This window comes from Salvelinus fontinalis, chromosome 35 (assembly GCF_029448725.1).
Source record: "Salvelinus fontinalis isolate EN_2023a chromosome 35, ASM2944872v1, whole genome shotgun sequence".
In the NCBI taxonomy this organism is placed as follows: domain Eukaryota; kingdom Metazoa; phylum Chordata; class Actinopteri; order Salmoniformes; family Salmonidae; genus Salvelinus; species Salvelinus fontinalis.
Window position 1 is genome coordinate 3,731,985 of NC_074699.1, and position 20,205 is coordinate 3,752,189.

General features: G+C 40.5%; 1 protein-coding gene across 8 annotated transcripts in view; it reads right to left on the reverse strand.

Moving 5' to 3' along the window:
* Nucleotides 1–4,539: 4,539 nt before the first annotated feature.
* LOC129834256 (oxysterols receptor LXR-alpha-like) overlaps nucleotides 4,540–20,205 on the reverse strand; it is a 32,107-nt gene continuing 16,441 nt past the window's right edge. For 3 of the 8 annotated variants that reach the window (XM_055899089.1, XM_055899090.1, XM_055899091.1), the window contains 7 exons: nucleotides 14,952–15,218; nucleotides 14,455–14,657; nucleotides 13,880–14,059; nucleotides 13,475–13,574; nucleotides 9,896–10,057; nucleotides 5,472–5,566; nucleotides 4,540–5,213 (listed from right to left, as the gene is read on the reverse strand). In XM_055899089.1, the coding sequence (XP_055755064.1) occupies nucleotides 5,067–5,213; nucleotides 5,472–5,566; nucleotides 9,896–10,057; nucleotides 13,475–13,574; nucleotides 13,880–14,059; nucleotides 14,455–14,657; nucleotides 14,952–15,218 (1,154 nt within the window). In that variant the 3' untranslated portion in view covers nucleotides 4,540–5,066. The remainder of the gene's footprint in view (nucleotides 5,214–5,471; nucleotides 5,567–9,895; nucleotides 10,058–13,474; nucleotides 13,575–13,879; nucleotides 14,060–14,454; nucleotides 14,658–14,951; nucleotides 15,219–20,205) is intronic. The other 5 variants (XM_055899092.1, XM_055899094.1, XM_055899093.1 and 2 more) reach the window with 3 other exon arrangements.

Genomic DNA, 20,205 nt, shown 5'->3' on the forward strand with positions numbered 1-20,205 from the left:
TGTGAGACCTATGTGAAGCTAGCCACAATAGTGGAATTTGCGGTTTGTCTTCAACATAAAAGTCCCTAATTGAAAGTAATGCAAACGGATACAAATAGTTGAATCATGTCATATTTGGACAATATGTTAAACAAGGTGGGCATGTTATATACATTTAACAATCAGTTGAAATCGCACTGTGGATGTATTAGACTTCATCATTGCATTGGGGGCATACTTATTTATCTGTACAGCCCTACCTATGGCTTGTGGATCAATGACATGGGGTATCAGTCTACTCAGTGACACCTACAGAACAACTGTGAATAGTTTACACAAATATTAGTATCATAGCTCTTATTGTAGGACTTTGACTATGGGCTCAGTCAGCCCACTGTGGATATTTATATTCATAATGATATTGCACTGTACAGTCTTACCCCATTTCATAGGTATCAGTCTGCTCAGTGACATCCAGGGCTACAGATATTAGCGTTGTAGCTCTTATTGCAGGACATTGACTGTGGGAAATCACTTCAGTACAATATGAATGTCAATACGCACAATAGGTTGACAGGGGAGGTGATTTCCCACAGTCAAAAGTCCCGCAATTTGAGCTACGAGACTCATATTTGTGTAATCCTTCACAGCTGTGTTCTGTGGGTGTCACTGAGTGAACTGATACCCAATTCCATTGATCGCCAATCCATAGGTAAGGCTGTACAGTGAAATACAAGTATGCCCCCAATGCAATTCTGAAGTTTATTTGTATATTTGCATCACTTTCAATGAGGGACTTTGTTTTTTGTAGGTAGGTAATCCTTACTATGGCTAGCTTCACATAGGTTATTGGGAGAACAGGGAAGAGAGCTAGAAAGTCACTTTGCTGCCACTACAGCAGAACACACCCTTTTTTATACACGTTTTACATGCATTTGTCAAATGATTGCATTGTGCCACATTGGGTGGATTTGTTATTGTCAGTTCTTAGTCCAATCTCGAATGCAGGGCCTTGACTTCCATTTAAATTAAATTAGTTAATGGACAAAAAAGGTCCCCTAAATGGCCAGAAATATTGTCCAGAAATTCAAGGATTGTATAGTTTAAGAAAACATCGCCAACACTGAATTCATTAGCAACTAAAACTTGCTTAGTGTACCTTTAGTCATCGTTACAATGTATACTGAACAAAAACAATTTCAAAGATTTTACTGAGTTATAGTTCATAAGGAAATCAGTCAACTAAATATATTCATTAAACCCTAATCTATGGATTTCACATGACTGGGCAGGGGTGCAGCCATGGGTGGGTCTGAGAGAGCATAGGCCCACCCACTGGGGAGCCAGGCCTCGCCAATCAGAATGAGTTTTTCCCCACAAAAGGGCTTTAGTACAGAGAGAAATACTCCAGTTTCATCAGCTGTTCGGGTGGCTAGCCTCGGACGTTCCCACAGGTGAAGAAGCTGGATGTGTTGGTCCTGGGATGGCTTGGTTACACGCGGTCTGCAGTTGTGAGGTCGATTGGACGTACTGACAAATGCTCTAAAATGACATTGGAGGCAGCTTATTGTAGAGAAATGAACATTCAGTTCTGGGTGGACATTCCTGCAGTCAGCATGCCAATTGCACACTCACTCAAAACATCTGTGGCATTGTTGACAAAACTACACATTTTACACTATCCTTTTGTCCCCAGCACAAGGTACACCAGTGTAATGATCATGCTGTTTAATCAGCTTCTTGATATGCCACACCTGTCACATGGATGGATTATCTTGGCAAAGGAGAAATGCTCCGTAACAGGGATGTAAACAAATTTTTGCACAACATTGAGAAATAAGCTTTTGTGCGCATGGAACATTTCTGGGATCGTTTATTTCAGCTCATGAAACCAACACTTTACATGTTGCGTTTATATTTTTGTTCAGTATATTTGGGAGTTGTCACTAAGCATATCATTTATATGACAAGAAAATAGACCCCGAAAGGACTAGAACTGTAATTGCATGAAGCCCGCTGTGTCAAAGTAAATACTTGTCAATGCAGTAAAATTCCAAGTTGCCCAAATTCATTCTGTGTTTTACAAGCTCTTCTGATAAAAATGAATAAATAGCCACAACTGTTGACTGCTCTATTTGACAACAGAACAAATAAATTCATTTTACTGGCCGTGATATATTTAAGAGAACTAATTACAATAAAGCATTTATTTTGTATAAGCATAACTCAAATCACTTTGAAATTGTAATATAACAAAAATCGGAAAAATTAGTGGTTTTTGGTTTCAGTTCGTACACAAATATATAATCTGGCAATAGGCTACAATATCTGTCAGGTTTTAATTTATACATATAAAGCAGAATATACATGTCTTAAAGTGTTAAAATATTCAAATAAGTTTGCATTTCTATGTCAATATGGTTTACAGCTTCACCCTTTAAGATGTAGAGAAGGGAATTAAATGGGTTCTGCACACCAGAAGGTCATAAATGCTAATACAGTCAACTTTCAGTTACCTACAGTATTAACAATAATTAACATTGTGTATTCTAAACAACTGAAAACATAATTTAGACTTAAGACCCCATACTTTGTGTTAATGCTTAGGTTTTCTATTCAGACTGAAAATACTGATGTCATTTCAATGTAGACAATCATTTGCTGGTATGAGTTACATATTGAAAGGAAAAATAGGAAAACTGGGATTGTATGGTTTTGCAATTTGAGTCTTAAGAGTAGTTCAAATTAGATGGCTCCACACACGCATGCCCAGGGAAGAGCAAACCCTTTGAATAGTGTGAACTTTGAACCATCTTCAGGTTATGAGTCAGCTCCATCAAAGACAATCAATCTCAATATCAACCGAACTAAATAAAACAAAGCCATAAAAACCTGATGTTTGACATCAGACTACAAATAGAAGACCACCAACCCTAATATTACACATATTTGTTAAAAAATTGCATTGATTTTCTTCTCCTAACTGAAAGCTCCGTCTAGTAATTGTTCCATATAGCTTACTCCCTTATCTCTGTGCTACTTTGACATATTGTGCAACTGTTATGATAATCTCCCTATTTTGTCTTGGAGTCATCAACTCTCCTCTGTTTCACACTGATCTGAAGTTGTAAAGTGGGGTCAGTAATGGACAAAATTGTCTTGTCAATCAGAAATCGCTTTTTTTTTTTTTTTTTAAGAAGCTTTCCTTCTCTAATTCCTTCTGAACGTTTGTTTTCAAAAGTGTCCCATTAGCAAAGTCATCATCATACAAAGGACTGTGATAGAAACAGCATCATGGGGGGGGGACTGATGAGTAACAGCTTAGTCGAGTGAAATCTTATGACCTTATTAGCAATCAGAAATGGGTAAGACTATTATAACATTCACGAACAACCATTTTATAAATAGTGTAAAACTATTGAGTTTTTCATTATTGTTTGTAAGCATTTCTAAACATTTACAATGGTTTATTCATGAAAGTTATAGTGTAACCCAAAAATGTTACCGTTGCAGAAAGTACTGCAGGAGCGCAATTTAACTTATTTTGCTATTCCAACTATTGCGGGATGCAAAGCACATTTTAGACATCTGGATGAAATTGCCACTCAGATGTCTGGAACCATGCTGATGATTTGGGAGAAGGGAGGACAGTACATACAACTAGACCAGAGATGTACAACTGGCGGACCCCTCGGACTAATTTGTCGGGGTCTCAACTTACTGTTCAGAGTTTGTATATTCTATGTGCAATTTTGAAATTTGGTTGTGCATCAGCAGTCAATTAGCTCATGTCAGTGTTATCTAAACTTGTAGTAAGCATGGTCGAATTACCGACCGGTGTCGCTAAAATGTTTTGCTCGCAAAGATTGTGGGTACGCAGACCCACTGCATGTGGAGTTCTGTGTGGAGTTCTGTTTCTCTGTGCCACCAGCCGCATCAAAGAAGCCTATCCCTGGCCTAAGCTTACTACTCCCTAGCGTAGCATTGAAGTTGTTCCAGTGTATAAGGCCTCAGCTTGGACCTCACATATCCAGTGATGCTTTAAAAAAAATACAATTTAAAAATTCACTGCTTGCTTGTGCGTAAGTGAGTGATTGTACAAGTCATTTTGTATGGATGTCTTCACTTGTGGGCATACTAAATATATATATAGTCATATTAATATATACTTTGTACATGTAAATCAATGTTTGAGTGCATTTACAAAATGGTTGGTGGGGGTCCTGCACTCGAAAGTGGTAGGCTACGCATCTCTATACCTACACTTCCAATCACTTTCCCTTAAACAATTCAACACCAATCAGAATTTCTTTCTTGTTCCTTCACCGAGAGGAAAACAAATCAGATGGCTGACTATTAAACTGCTAAAATCACAACAATAATCAAGCAGGTGACCTACCATTCTAAAATACATCTGGACAGTGGACACCAATAAGACACATTGCTTAACATTGGCCAGCAGTTAGGATACCTCTGTATCCTATCATTGCAACACGGGGCTATAACGTCTTTGTTTATTTCCACTTTGGGGTTATCATCCGTGGGGTGGGGGGGTGGGGGGGGGGGGGGTCATTGCCAAAACCTTCATGGTAATTGTCGTTATAGATAGTCTCGTGATCGGCCTATCAACAGATATCAGTAGATGTAATGGTTAACACTGGCTAGCAAGTCTGAGCCACACTGACCATGGCAACACAATCTCACCACAAGCCCGTCTCACCTTTAATAACGAAATGGGCGAGGGAGAGAAATCAGGTGTGCACAATCCTCAACCCATAGAAACAGAATGAATATAATTGGTAATTCTATTTCTTTGCCCCAACCTCCCCATGAGATTAGTATCCCAGTCTGCAGGACAGAGGGCCATCACTATCCTCCCAAACTGCATAGAAGATACAGAAGAAAAAAAGTTCCTCCAATCTTGCAACCGATCAGTAGGTTTGATCCGTCGTGTTTGGGTATCCTGGGAGGCATCGATTCATTCAAGTCTTTTTTTTCGACACTCGAAAGACGAACCCACTGTTTCTGTCCATCCCAGTACGCAGGTTTGCGGAGCGCGGCAGAGTTCCGCAAGGGTGTCGGCGAAGTTACTCGTGGACGTCCCAGATTTCAGATAACAGCGGCGGGAGCTTCTTGTCCTGGAGGCGTAGGGCGAAGACCTGCTCAGAGTGGACGCTGCTGAGGGTGCGGAGGCTGACCAGCTTCATGAGCATGCGTGGAAACATCAGGTGATCCTAGAAGGAAGAGCGATTAATATAACCCCACTCATCATTCAGGGTTGGGGACCATTACATTTTGTATTTTTAAACATTTTCCTATTACTTTCAATTTGGATTTTCCCACTCATGACCTGAATTTCAATACATTTTCTGTACTGACTGGAATTGAAAATTGAATTCAACTCAACGCGGACTCAAGTGTGTGTGAAACATCCTCAAAACCTACACGTGGCGGCTTGTGCAAGTTAAATCATATGTAACTAGGGCACTCACGTTTGGTCTCTTTATCATGATGTAAGAACGAAGTGCGTCCACGTACGGCTGCTGCAGTCGCTCCACCAGTTCATGGTCCTGCACATTGGGCCGGTCTGGGGAACATACGAATACAGCTTAACGTTTTATACATAATGCATAGATATGTTGAATGTTACTTCCTACATATGGGCAAGGTCTCTGTAGTACCCAGGTCAAGACATTAATAGTTTGAAATCCCATAACTCCTCGCATAAATGCGGAAGAACTCTAAACGAAGGGACCAGCGAGGCGAGTGAAAATAACTCAGTGAATGGCACGGAAAGTTCACCAAAGTGGAAAATAAACACATTCATAGTGAACTCCTCAACAAACACATGCAGTGCCTTGAGAAGGTATTCACACCCTTTGACTTTTTCCACATTTTAGTATGCGTTACAGCCTGAATTTAAAACTGATTCAATTTAGACTGTGTCACTGGCCTACACACACACAATACACCATAATGTCAAAGTGGAATGTTTAAAAAAAAAAAATCTTAAATATTATTTGAAAATAAGTATTCAACCCATTTGTTATGGCAAGCCAAAATAAGAAAATTGCTTAACAAAGTCACATAAGTTGCATGGTGTTTAACATGATTTTTTAATGACTACCTTGTTGCTGTACCCCACACATACAGATAATTGTAAGATCCTTCAGCCGAGCAGTGAATTTCAAACAGATTCAACCACAAAGACCATAGGTTTTCTAAATGCTTCGCAAAGAAGTGCACCTATTGGTAGATCGGTAAAAAATAAAAAAGCAGACATTGAATATCCCTTTGAGGATGTTGAAGTTATTATTCATTCTACTTTGGATGGTATATCAATACACCCTGTCACTACAAAGATACTTCCTAACTCAGTTGCCAGAGAGGAAGGAAACCGCTCAGGGATTTCACCATGAGGCCAATGGTGTCTTTAAAACCGTTAAGAGTTTAGTGGCTGTGGTAGGGAGGTCAACAACATTGTGAAATAATCTGTCTAAACAATTGTTGGAAAAGTTACTTGTGTCACGCACAAAGTAAATGTCCTAACCGACTTGCCAAAACTATAGTTTGTTAACAAGAAATTTGCGAAGTGGTTGAAAAATGAGTTTTAATGACTCCAACCTAAGTGTGTGTAAACTTCCAACTTCAACTGTATAGTTTTGGCAAATCGGTTAGAACATCTACTTTGTGCATGACACAAGTAACTTATCAAACAATTGTATCCAGTGGGTCAGAAGTTTAAATACACTAAGTTGACTGTGCCTTTAAACAGCTTGGAACATTCCAGAAAATGTCATGGCTTTAGAAGCTTCTGGTAGGCTAATTGACATCAATTGGAGGTGTACCTGTGGATGCATTTCAAGGCCTACCTTCAAACTCAGTGCCTCTTTACTTGACATCATGGGAAAATCGAAAGAAATTAGCCAAGACCTCAGAAAAAAATTGTAGACCTCCACAAGTCTGGTTCATCCTTGGGAGCAATTTCCAACCACCTGAAGGTACCACATTCATCTGTACCAACAATAGTACGCAAGTATAAACACCATGGGACCACGCAGTTGTCATACCGCTCAGGAAGGAGACGCTTTGTCTCCTAGAGATGAACGTACTTTGGTGCGAAAAGTGCAAATCAATCTCAGAACAGCAGCAAAGGACCTTGTGAAGATGCTGGAGGAAACAGGTACAAACGCATCTATATCCACAGTAAAACAAGTCCTATATCGACAAAACCTGAAATGCCGCTCAGCAAAAAAGAAGCCACTGCTCCAAAACCACCATAAAAAAAAGCCAGACTACAGTTCGCAACTGCACATGGGGACATAGATCGTACTTTTGAGAAATTTCCTCTGGTCTGATGAAACAAAAATGGAACTGTTTGGCCATAATGACCATCGTTATGTTTGGAGGAAAAAGGGGGAGGCTTGCAAGTCGAAGAACACCATCCCAACCGTGAAGCACGGGGGTGGCAGCATCATGTTGTGGGGGTGCTTTGCTGCAGGAGGGACTGGTGCACTTCACAAAATAGATGGCATCATGAGGGTGGAAAATAATGTGGATATATTTAAGCAACATCTCAAGACATCAGTCAGGAAGTTAAAGCTTGGTCGCAAATGGGTCTTCCAAATGGACAATGACCCCAAGCATACTTCCAAAGTTGTGGCAAAATGACTGAAGGACAACAAAGTCAAGATATTGGAGTGGCCATCACAAAGCCCTGACCTCAATCCTATAGACAATTTGTTGGCAGAACTGAAAAAGAGTGGGAGCAAGGAGGCCTACAAACCTGACTCAGCTACACCAGCTCTGTCAGGAGGAATGGGCCAAAATTCAACCAACTTATTGTGGGAAGCTTGTGGAAGGCTACCTGAAACATTTGACCAAAGTTAAACAATTTAAAGGCAATGCTACCAAATACTAATTGAGTGTATGTAAACTTCTGACCCACTGGGAATGTGATGAAAGAAATAAAAGCTGAAATAAATCCCTCTACTATTATTCAGACATTTCACATTCTTAAAATAAAGTGGTGATCCTAACAGACCTAAGACAGGGAATTTGTACTAGGATTAAATGTCAGAAATTGTGATAAACTGAGTTTAAATGTATCTGGCTAAGGTGTATGTAAACCGCCGACTTCAAATGTATGCTCGTCATCAGCAAGAACTAGGAATTTTGTAGGCATAAAAAGAAACAATAGAGTTAAGCACAAGTAAAATCCAAGAGGAAAACCTGGTTCAGTCTTTTTTCCAACAGACAGTGGGAGACAAATTCACCTTTCAGCAGGACAATAAACACACAAGACCAAATATACACTGACGTTGCTTACCAAGATGACACTGAATATTCCTGAGTGGCCTAGTTACAGATTTAACTTAAATAGACTTTATTATTATGGCCAAACTTGAAAATGGCTGTCTAGCAATGATCAACAACCAACTTGACAGAGCTATAAGAATTTTTTTAAGAATGTGCAAATATTTGCACAATCCAGGTGTGCAAAGCTCAGACTTACCCAGAAAGACTCACAGCTGTAATCACTGCCTAGGGTGATACTAACATGTATTGACTCAGGGGTGTGAATATTCATGTAAATGAGATATCTGTATTTCATTTAATACATTTGCAACAATTTCTAAAAACTTGTTTTCACTGTCATTGTGTCCTCCTCCCAGAGTGCTAAGAACCTTGGCGTGATCCTGGACAACACCCTGTCGTTCTCAACTAACATCAAGGCGGTGACCCGTTTCTGTAGGTTCATGCTCTACAACATTCGCAGAGTACGACCCTGCCTCACGCAGGAAGCGGCGCAGGTCCTAATCCAGGCACTTGTCATCTCCCGTCTGGATTACTGCAACTCGCTGTTGGCTGGGCTCCCTGCCTGTGCCATTAAACCCCTACAACTCATCCAGAACGCCGCAGCCCGTCTGGTGTTCAACTTTCCCAAGTTCTCTCACGTCACCCCGCTCCTCCGCTCTCTCCACTGGCTTCCAGTTGAAGCTCGCATCCGCTACAAGACCATGGTGCTTGCCTACGGAGCTGTGAGGGGAACGGCACCTCCGTACCTTCAGGCTCTGATCAGGCCCTACACCCAAACAAGGGCACTGCGTTCATCCACCTCTGGCCTGCTCGCCTCCCTACCTCTGAGGAAGTACAGTTCCCGCTCAGCCCAGTCAAAACTGTTCGCTGCTCTGGCACCCCAATGGTGGAACAAACTCCCTCACGACGCCAGGTCAGCGGAGTCAATCACCGCCTTCCGGAGACACCTGAAACCACACCTCTTTAAGGAATACCTAGGATAGGATAAAGTAATCCTTCTAACCCCCCCCCCCCCCCCCCCCCTTAAAAGAGTTAGATGCACTATTGTAAAGTGGTTGTTCCACTGGATATCATAAGGTGAATGCACCAATTTGTAAGTCGCTCTGGATAAGAGCGTCTGCTAAATGACTTAAATGTAAATGTAAATGTCATTATGTGATTATTATGTGTAGATGGGTGAGACAAATTATCTATTCAGTCCATTTTTAATTCAGGCTGTAACAATTCTAAATAGGTCAAGGAGTAGGAATACTTTCTGAAGGCACCATATCATTAACTGTTTTACTGCCATTCTATTTACTGAAAAGTTTTTCAAAATATCTACAGCCACCTTTACTTAACTTCATATTTTACACTGCAAACCCTGTAGAATCTTTGAAAACACACGCTGTTCCTATAAATGTGTTTGTTTTTGGAAGCTTTCGCATACGATTACTCGGGATGCACAATATATCAGTGACCATATTGGTATAGGCCGATGATGGCTTAAAAATCGATATTGCAAAGGAAATATTTAATATTGGTATCGCCCCAGAATATCCACATCAGTGAATCCCTAATGACTACTTCGATGTCCAGACCTTCGTAATAAAGGTACCTTGCATATGGGCTCTGTTCCACACTAGCATACCACTTGACCTCTGACCTGCAGAGAAGATGTTGATGGCGATGAGCAGAGCGTACTCCGCCTCGTCCAGGTGCAGGTCGTTCATGCCCTTGGAGAACTCAAAGATGGGGTTGATAAACTCTAACTGCAGCCCTGAGGGGGATGAGAGCGAGAGAGGGAAATCCAGACAGAGATACAAATATGGGTTAAGGGTAAGAGGTCAATGTCTCCACAGAGTATGGCAAGGGTTCCCTACCTAGGGGTTGCACCAAAGTTACCTTGAGTGAGTGCGGGACCTTCCTTGACTTCAGGGGTGTGTGTGTGTGTGTGATTATTTTTATATATGCATGTAAAAAGAAAATCACATACACACAAATATACACCTCCAGCCTGTGTACAGTATGTATGCATGTATAAAACACACACAGTACCAGTCAAAAGTTGACACCTACTTATTCCAGGATTTTTCAGTATTTTCTACATTGTAGAATAATAGTGTAGATATCAAAACTATGAAATAACACACATGGACTCATGTAGTGTGCAAAAAAAATAAAAAATGTTTGAAATTCTTCAATGTAGCCACCCTTTGCCTTGATGACAGCTTTGCACACTCTTGGCATTCTCTCAACCAGCATCATGAGGTAGTCACCTGGAATGCATTTCAATTAACAGATACGCCTTGTTAAAACTTCTTGAGAATACAGGGGGTGCTGTTTCGCATTAGCATAATTGCCTCTACAGATTAAACTGCCTCTTATTCAATTATTGCTGTTACTATATGCATATAACCATATACCATTGGATAGAAAACAAGCTATGGTTTCTAAAACCGTTCCAATTTTGTCTCTGAGTGAAACACAGGTCATTTCACAGCACTTTCCCTGAGCCAGAAGAAGATTGCAAGATGTGTATGCTCGCTTCAACGCTCTGCCTATATATGGTCACGCCACCTATGACCCGAAACACACTTCCTTCTTCTTCCTCTGGGTGCCAGGAAGACGTCAGAGGAGAAATTTTTTGTTTATCTTGTACTGACGTGAAATAAGACCTATTTCTTTAGCGTGACCGACAACTTCCGGTTTTCTGAGATGCGCGTTTTAGAGAAGCCATTGTCTTTTGTTATGCTGACGTTACGGATGAAAACTATCTCCGTCTCGAAGTTTGTTTGATACATGTGACCATATCACCGTAATGTATGTTTTTTCAATATAGTTTAATCAGATTATTAGAATTTTTTCGGGAGTTTTGCCGTGTTCCGTTCTTTGAGTTTTTTAACTTTGGACAGGGACCGTGCCAGTCGACCAGTACCCAGGCTAAATGAAGAGGGGAAGTTGCCATTGTGAATGGATTGAACGACTCATCAGGACTAAGGACACCTTGATCAACATTCTGATGAAAGACCAGCAATAGTAAGACCCAATTTACGATGTTATTTCATATATCTGTCGTGCATGTGAACTGGTCGGGCGCGTCCAGCTGGTTCTGGCTGGCCTGGTTATGCTAATTTAGCGCTACATTTTGTTTTCGCTATAAAACATTTAAAAAATCTGAAATATTGTTTGGATTCACCAGATGTTGGGCTTTCAATGTCTGTACGCTGTGTATTTTTTCTGAAATGTTTTAAGACAAGTAATTAGTTATATAACGTTGGTCTCTGTAATTGTTCTAGCTGCATCAGCACTATATCAGATTGCAGCTGCAATGTAGAACTGTGATTTATACCTGAAAAATGCACATTTAAAAAAAAAAAAACTATGCTATACCATAAATATGTTATCAGACTGTCATCTTATGAATTTGTTTGTTGGTTTGTGGCTATCAATATCTTAGTTTAGCCGAATTGGTGATAGCACCTGATGGAGTAAGAAACTGTTGGAGTAAGAAAATGGTGTCTTTTGCTAACGTGTTTAGCTAATAGATTTACATATTTTGTCTTCCCTGTAAAACATTTAAAAAATCTGAAATGGTGGTTTTATTCACAAGATCTGTGTCTTTCATTGGGTGTCTTGGACTTGTGATTTAATGATATTTAGATGCTACTATTTAATTGTGACGCTATGCTAGCGATGCTAATCAGTGTGGGGGAGGTGGGGGGTGCTCCCGGGTCCGGGTTAGGTACTCTGTAGAGGTTAAGTTACAGTAATTTGAGGAATTTTATTCCTTAGTGCATTTGAGCCAATCAGCTGTGTTGTGACAAGGTAGGGGTGGTATACAGAAGATGCCATATTTGGTAAAGTCCATATTATGGCAAGAACAGCTCAAATAAGCAAAGAGAAACGACAGTTCATCATTACTTTAAGACATGAGTCAGTCAAGGCAGAACTTTAAGAACTTTGTAAGTTTCTTCAAGTGCAGTCACAAAAACCATCAAGCATTATAATGAAACTGGCTCTCATGAGGACCACCACAGGAAAGGAAGACCCAGAGTTACATCTGCTGCAGAGGATAGGTTCATTAGAGTTAACAGCCTCAGAAATTGCAGCCCAAATAAATGCTTCAGAGTTCAAGTAACAGACATCTCAACATCAACTGTTCAGAGGAGACTGCATGAAATCAGGCCTTCGTGGTCAAATTGGTGCAAAGAAACCACTACTAAAGGACACCAATAAGAAGAGACTTGCTTGGGCCAAGAAACACAAACAATGGACATTAGACCAGTGGAAATCTGTCCTTTGGTCTGATGAGTCCAAATGGGAGATTTTTGGTTCCATAGTAGGTTAACGGATGATCGTCGCATGTGTATTTCCCACCGTGAAGCATGGAGGTGGGGGTGTGATGGTGCTTTGCTGGTGACACTGATTTATTTTGAATTCAAGGTACACTTAACCAACATGGCTACCACAGCACTCTGCAGCGATATGCCATCCCATCTGGTTTGCGCATTTGTTTTTCAAGAGGACAATGACCCAACACACCTCCAGCCTGTGTAAGGGCTATTTGACCAAGGAGGAGAGTGATGAGTGCTACATCAGATGGAAAAACCCTTGAATGAGTAGGTGTCCAAAGTTTTGACTAGTACTGTATAAAAAAAAACAAGCTGTAAAATAGAGGAAGATGCAACTGAAGCACACGGGGAGATCTTTGGTTTGTCTCCATGACATTCAGAAGCTGGGCTACAACCTAAAGTGGAGTCCAAGAAATTGGACCTTGCTTGATTAGTAATCTTGTGTGTGTGACTGTCGCTTTCAATTAATCTATTCATTTTTTGTAAAAGAGAATGTATAATTAAATTGAGGGTTCAAATAAATTATAGTAATAAAACATTTGGGGAAATTGGGTATAAACTTAATTTTCCTTATCCATTATTATCATCATCAAATAGCCTACCTAAAATATGTCATGAATCTTGTTAAACGACATGGAATTGCAGGAAATGAGCTTCAAAAACAACAAATGACTTTTTTCTTTATGTTAAAAAGGGGGCCATGAGGAAAAAAGGGTGGGAGACCCTGGAGTATGGGGTACAGAACAGGAGGGAGTTAAAGGTGAGCAGCTTGTTTTTGACTGATTGCAGTTTGAATGTGGATCATAAACATCTCAGACAAAAAAGGAAAGATGATGCTGTACCTGCTTTGGCAAAATCCTCCTTGTTATAACTGAAGTCCTTCAGGAACGTGATGCTCTCAATGGCAGGGTTATATCTCCGCGAAGTTTCCAGCAGCATGATCTGCAGAAAAACAAGGCACCTTGACTGGGGATCAAGTGAGACATCCTGCAAAGTAGATAACCTACTTGACATATTGAGACATGTGATCCTGAAAACCAACATAATGATATAGAGCCAGACAGGATTTCCCCTCCTCCCAGTGGTCTTGACTAGAAGTGATTTTTTTTTTAAATAGGCGAAAGAGTGTTTAAAATAGGCAAAAGACAATATCAAGCCGGCATTTGTTATTACTGTATTTACCACTTTAACAAACCTGTCTGAGAATGAGGGGAAAGAAGGTAAACGGTGAGGAGATTGAGACTCACCTCAATGGTTGAGGTCTTCAGCAGGGCAATCTGGTCCTCTCTGGTGAGCTCTAGGAAGCCAGGCAACTGCTTGGCAAAGTCCACTATCTCCTGGACCGACATGATGGCCAGCTCGGTGAAGTGGGCAAAGCGCTGCTGCCGCGCCTCCCTGTTCTGGGGGTCCTGACTCTGGGGCCACGGCTGGAAATTAGATGGAGACAAAGACGTCAATAGATGAATGAATGAACAAATTATTCAATAAAAAAAACAACACCTAATACAATGCTGAGATTTCACCATGTGCTCAGAGCTGCAGACCTACCAAAAATTGGCTACAAAGTTAATTTTCCCAAAATTCAACAGTAACAATATTTTGTGCAGTATTCTTGGCTAACATGTCTTTGAACATGGAGGTGTTGTGTAAATGTTGTGGAATGCAGAAATGTTGTATTCCACCTCCATATCAAGATGAAGATTTCATACCAATCCCTACATTAGTGCAACTGTCAATCAAGCAAAACTGTTTAAGATATCTAGCCATATGTTAGTAGTTTGCCCTGTGGCGTCAAAGGATTGGGACACTCAGAGACAATCACCGTGACTTTGGGCCGGTCGATGAACGAGCGCTTGTTGCACTGCTTCTGCATGGCCACCAGCTTCTCGATCATCTCCAACTGCTCGGGCGCCAGCGGGACCACCTCCGGCACCGGGGTGGGGGTCACCACGGCAGACGTGCGTGCAGTCTCTTCCTCGTTCTTCTTCATTTTCTTCACTCGGATCTGCTCCTCTGAGAGAACGCCTGGGAATGCCAGGAACACATCAAATCAGCACAGTAATGACAAGTGGGATAAAGACATACTACCATAGTTTGGGAGGTCAATTTCAATGATGTACTATAGCTTTTTATAGAGCTCTTGCCAAGCCATCTCCAATCAGTATCTATACATTTAATATTAGTGCATCTTCTGTTTTTTAGCACAACCCCTACATATCTAGGGTAAAAAAAAAAAAAAGCACAGGTGTTTGAAGATGTGTAGGTGTATATAAAAAATACAAATGTCTGCCACAGGGAACTGTAGCTCAGAGAACTCACATTGCTCCAGCATGCCCGCCTCGCGGCACTTGCGCAGCCGGCACTGCTGGCACTTGCGGCGCATGTACATGTCCATCTCACAGCGGCCGTTGTTCTTGCACGAGTACTGGGCGCTCTTGATGACGCTGCGGCGGAAGAAGCCCTTGCAGCCCTCGCAGCTCAGCACGTTGTAGTGGAAGCCCGAGGCTTTGTCCCCGCACACGCTGCACACCTCGTTACCCAGCATCTTGGGTGCTGGACCCTTCTTCCTCTTCACCGGCTGACCCTCTGTGGAAACATAGATGTATGTACTGAGGGGGCGTAGTGCGCATGGAGTAGAAGCGCTCCTTCAGATCTCCTCTCCTCTTATTTTGAAATCTTGAATTGTTATCGTTTCATTTCCAAGTTCGCAACAACAAAAAATATACACACACAGTTGAAGTCGGAAGTTTACATACACTTAGGTTTGAGTCATTAAAACTTGTTTTTTTAACCACTCCACAAAATTCTTGTTAACAAACTATAGTTTTGGCAAGTCGGTTAGGACATCTACTTTGTGCATGACAAGTCATTTTTCCAACAATTGTTTACAGATTATTTCACTCAATATTCACTGTATCACAATTCCAGTGGGTCAGAAGTTACATCATGGGGAAATCAAAAGAAAATCAGAAAAAGACCTCAGAAAAAAAATTGTAGAGTTCCTCTGTCCAGTGTCTGTGTTCTTTTGCCCATCTTCATCTTTTCTTTTTATTGGACAGTCTGAGATATGGCTTTTTCTTTGCAACTCTGCCTAGAAGGCCAGCATCCCGGAGTCGCCTCTTCACTGTTGACGTTGAGACTGGTGTTTTGCGGGTAATATTTAATGAAGCTGCCAGTTGAGGACTTGTGAGGCGACTTTTATACATCTTGGACCCAGTAGCCTCTGTCCCTAACCCACTAGACTTATAATCAATTCATTTGGCAAACTATCTGGCTATTCTATAAATTGGGGGAAAGTGATCTCATGTGCATCTCAGATAATTTTACGACAAGTGAGCTAGAGAGGATACCATTTAAAGTGGTGCATGACCACTTAACTTACATGGCACTAAAAATACCTAGAAATCCAAAGCTCATCTTCAAGCTTAACTAGTGAGCTGGTTGCAAAGCTACAACAAAAAATAGAGCAGGAGTATGCCTCTTTCCATGATGGGGTTTCTCTTCTCAGGTTCCTTTATCTTTTCCAGAATCTTCAAATTTCTCAAATCAATTTTTTAAGACTTTGGACTCAACAACCTTGTCATTTGTCTGGGGTTACAAAAACCACCGTATTCATAAAGGCCCAATTGCAAAAGCCCAAGGAAAGTTGCAGCTTAGGCCTACCCATCTTTAAGCATTATTACTGGGCTGCAAATACCAGCGCATTAACATACTGGCAACTGGGTTTCCCTGATAAATTGGACTTTGTTCCCCCCTGTGGCTAAATATGCAACTCAAGTCTGTCACAAATTACTCTCTTCCAGCCTTGCTTTTCTCTAAAGCAGAGTGCCCACACAAACTGGCAACTTTTCTTTGAGAAATTATTTAAGAATTTAAGAAACCAGATTAAGCATGTTTGTAAGGTGCCTGATACCTCTGTATACACCCCGATATGCTTTAATCATTATTTTGTTCCATCTCAGTCTGATAAGGTATTTCTTGAATGGAGGGAGAAGGGACTGGCCACAATTGAAGACTCATACATAGATAAGCAATTAGCATCATTCGACCAATTAAAGAATACATTCACTCCCCCATTCACATTTATGTTACTTCCAAGACAGACACTATATAAAAGGGAAAATTCAAAATGCTGACACCCTCCCTGTACAACAATTATTTTATGCTTTGCTACAGCACCCTCCCAATTCAAAACACCTAATCTCAGTTTTTCTCCAACTACACAGGCCTTTACTGGTCATCAAGGAGACTTGGGGTAAAAATTGTTAAATATTGAGATCTCAGATGAACTATGGAGAGAAACCCTGTCTAGAATTCACACGTTCCATCAATGCCAGATATCAATTGATACAAAACAAAGTTGTGCATAAACTTCATTACTCCAAAACCAAATTACATATAATTTACCCCAAGGCCTCCCCACTGTGTGACAAGTGTAAAGCCTCAGAGGGTTCCTTAACTCATCTGTTTTGGCTCTGACCCCTTCTCAATAATTATTGGAGGAACATCTTTGATTGTTACTCAAAAAGGTATATGAGAGGGCCACTGATCCTGACGCAGAACTCGCTCTCTTTGGCTGTTCAGAGTCTGTTCTAAGATCGTCCTATGGAGGAACAACAGGCTCAGATGTATGGAATGGTTGGCTGCAGAAAGTAAGTCACCCACCCCCCTTGCTTCAGTAGATGGCTAGCAGAAATGTTTTACACCATTAACGTAGAAAATATATATATATATTTTTTTTTAGAACTAACCCCTCCAGGAGACTTCTCAAGATTTGGGGTCTGTTTCTGGACCATCTGGACAGAGACTGACTGAAAACTGACAAGGAACACTTACTGTTGTTGTAACTGTCACTCTTGCTCTATTCTTGGTCCATGTCTTGCCTAAGCAATACTTCATTTCATATGTCTGGCAGCTGTGTTTTTTGTTGTTGTGTGCTTTTGTTTTGTACTAAATTGCAAAAGAAATTCCTTTGAAATAAAATATTTTTAAAAAAGAACATGTACTGTCAATATGATATTCAAATATCAGAGAAAGTAAATGCATATACGTAATGTCAATATTAGAGGTCAACTGATTAAAATCGGAATGGCCGATTTAATTAGGGCCGATTTCAAGTTTATAACAATCGGTAATCGGCATTTTTGGACACCGATTGTGGCCGACTACATTGCGCTCCCCGAGGAGCCTGCATGGCAGGCTGACTACCTGTTATGCGAGTGCAGCAAGAAGCCAAGGTAAGTTGCTAGCTAGCATTAAACATCTTATAAAAACCAATCAATCTTAACATAATCACTAGTTAATTACACATGGTTGATTGATATTACTAGTTTATCTAGCTTGTCCTGCATTGCATATAATCGATGCGGTGGATGTTAATTTCTCATCAAATCACAGCCTACTTCGCCAAACGGGTGATTTAACAAGCGCATTCGCGAAAAAAGCACTGTCGTTGCACCAATGTGTACCTAACCATAAACATCAATGCCTTTCTTTCAAATCAATTACACAAGTATATATTTTTAAACCTGCATATTTAGTTAATATTACCCGCTAACATGAATTTCTTTTAACTAGGGAAATGGTGTCACTTCTCTTGCGTTCTGTGCAAGCAGAGTCAGGGTATATGCAGCAGTTTGGGCCGCCTGGATCGTTGCGAACTGTGTGAAAACCATTTCATCCTAACAAAGACCGTAATTAATTTGCCAGAATTGTACATAATTATGACATAACATTGAAGGCTGTGCAATGTAACAGCAATATTTAGACTTAGGGAAATACGGAACGGTTCCGTATTTCACTGAAAGAATAAATGTTTTGTTTTCGAAATTATAGTTTCTGGATTTGACCATATTAATGACCTAAGGCTCGTATTTCTGTGTGTTATAATTAAGTCTATGATTTGATATAGCAGTCTGAGCGGTGGTAGGCAGGGTCGTAAGCATTCATTCAAACAGCACTTTGTGCGTTTGCCAGCAGCTCTTCGCTGTGCTTCAAGCACTGATCTGTTTATGTCTTCAAGCCTATCAACTCCCAAGATTAGGCTGGTGTAACCGATGTGGAATGGCTAGCTAGTTAGCGGGGTGCGCGCTAACTTTAGTATTGCCAGTGTAACAGTATAGCTTCCGTCCACGCTAACTAGCGTTTCAATCGGTGACGTCACTCGCTCTGAGACCTTGAAGTAGTTGCTCTGCAAGGGCCGCGGCTTTTGTGGAGCGATGGGTAACGATGCTTCAAGGGTGGCTGTTGTCGATGTGTTCCTGGTTCGAGCCCAGGTAGGGGCGAGGAGAGGGACGGAAGCTATACTGTTACACTGGCAATACTAAAGTGCCTATAAGAACATCCAATAGTCAAAAGGTATATGAAATACAAATGGTAGAGAGAGAAATAGTCCTATAATTCCTATAATAACTACAACCTAAAACTTCTAACCTGGGAATATTGAAGACTCATGTTAAAAGGAACCACCAGCTTTCATATGTTCTCATGTTCCGAGCAAGGAACTTAAACGTTTTACATGGCACATATTGCACTTTTACTTTCTTCTCCAACACTTAGTTTTTGCATTATTTAAACCAAATTGAACAGGTTTCATTATTTATTTGAGGCTAAATAGATTTTATTGATGTATTATATTAAGTTAAAATAAGTGTTCATTCAGTATTGTTGTAATTGTCATTACAAATAAAATAAATAGTCAAATAAATTTAAAAATCAATTTAATTTTTTTATTAAATCGCCATTGGCTTTTTTGGTCCTCCAATAATCGGCGTTGAAAAATCATAAATCGTCCGACCTCTAGTTAATATACTACATGGAACTATCTGGGAAAATATAGGCATGTACTCTAAATATACATTACCAGTTTGGACACAGCTACCGGTACTCATTCAAGGGTTTTCTTTATTTGTACCATTTTCTACATTGTATAATAGTGAAGACGTCAAAACTATGAAATAACACATATGGAATCATGTAGTAACCAAAAAAAAAATTAAATAATAATAAAAATCTGAACATATGTTATATTTGAGATTCTTCAAAGGAGCCACCCTTTGCCTTGATGGCAGCTTTACACACTTGGCATTCTCTCAACCAGCATTTTGAGGTAGTCACCTGGAATGCATTTCAATGAACAGGTGTGCCTTGTTAACTTCTTGAGAATACAGGGGGTGCTATTTCGCATTAGCATAATTGCCTCTACAGACTAAACTGCCTCTTATTCAATTATTGCTGTTACTATATGCATATAACCATATAGCATTGGATAGAAAACAAGCTATGGTTTCTAAAACCGTTCCAATTGAGTCTCTGAGTCAAACACAGGTCATTTCACAGCACTTTCCCTGAGCCTGAAAAAGATTGCAAGATGTGTATGCTCGCTTCAAAGCTCTGCCTATATATGGTCACGCCACCTATGACCCGAATGACACTTCCTACTTCTTCCTATGGGTGTTTGGAAGACGTCAGAGGAGAAATTTTTTGTTTATCTTGTACTGACGTGAAATAAGACTTATTTCTTTAGCGTGACCGACAACTTCCGGTTTCTGAGATGCGCGTTTTCAGAGGTGGC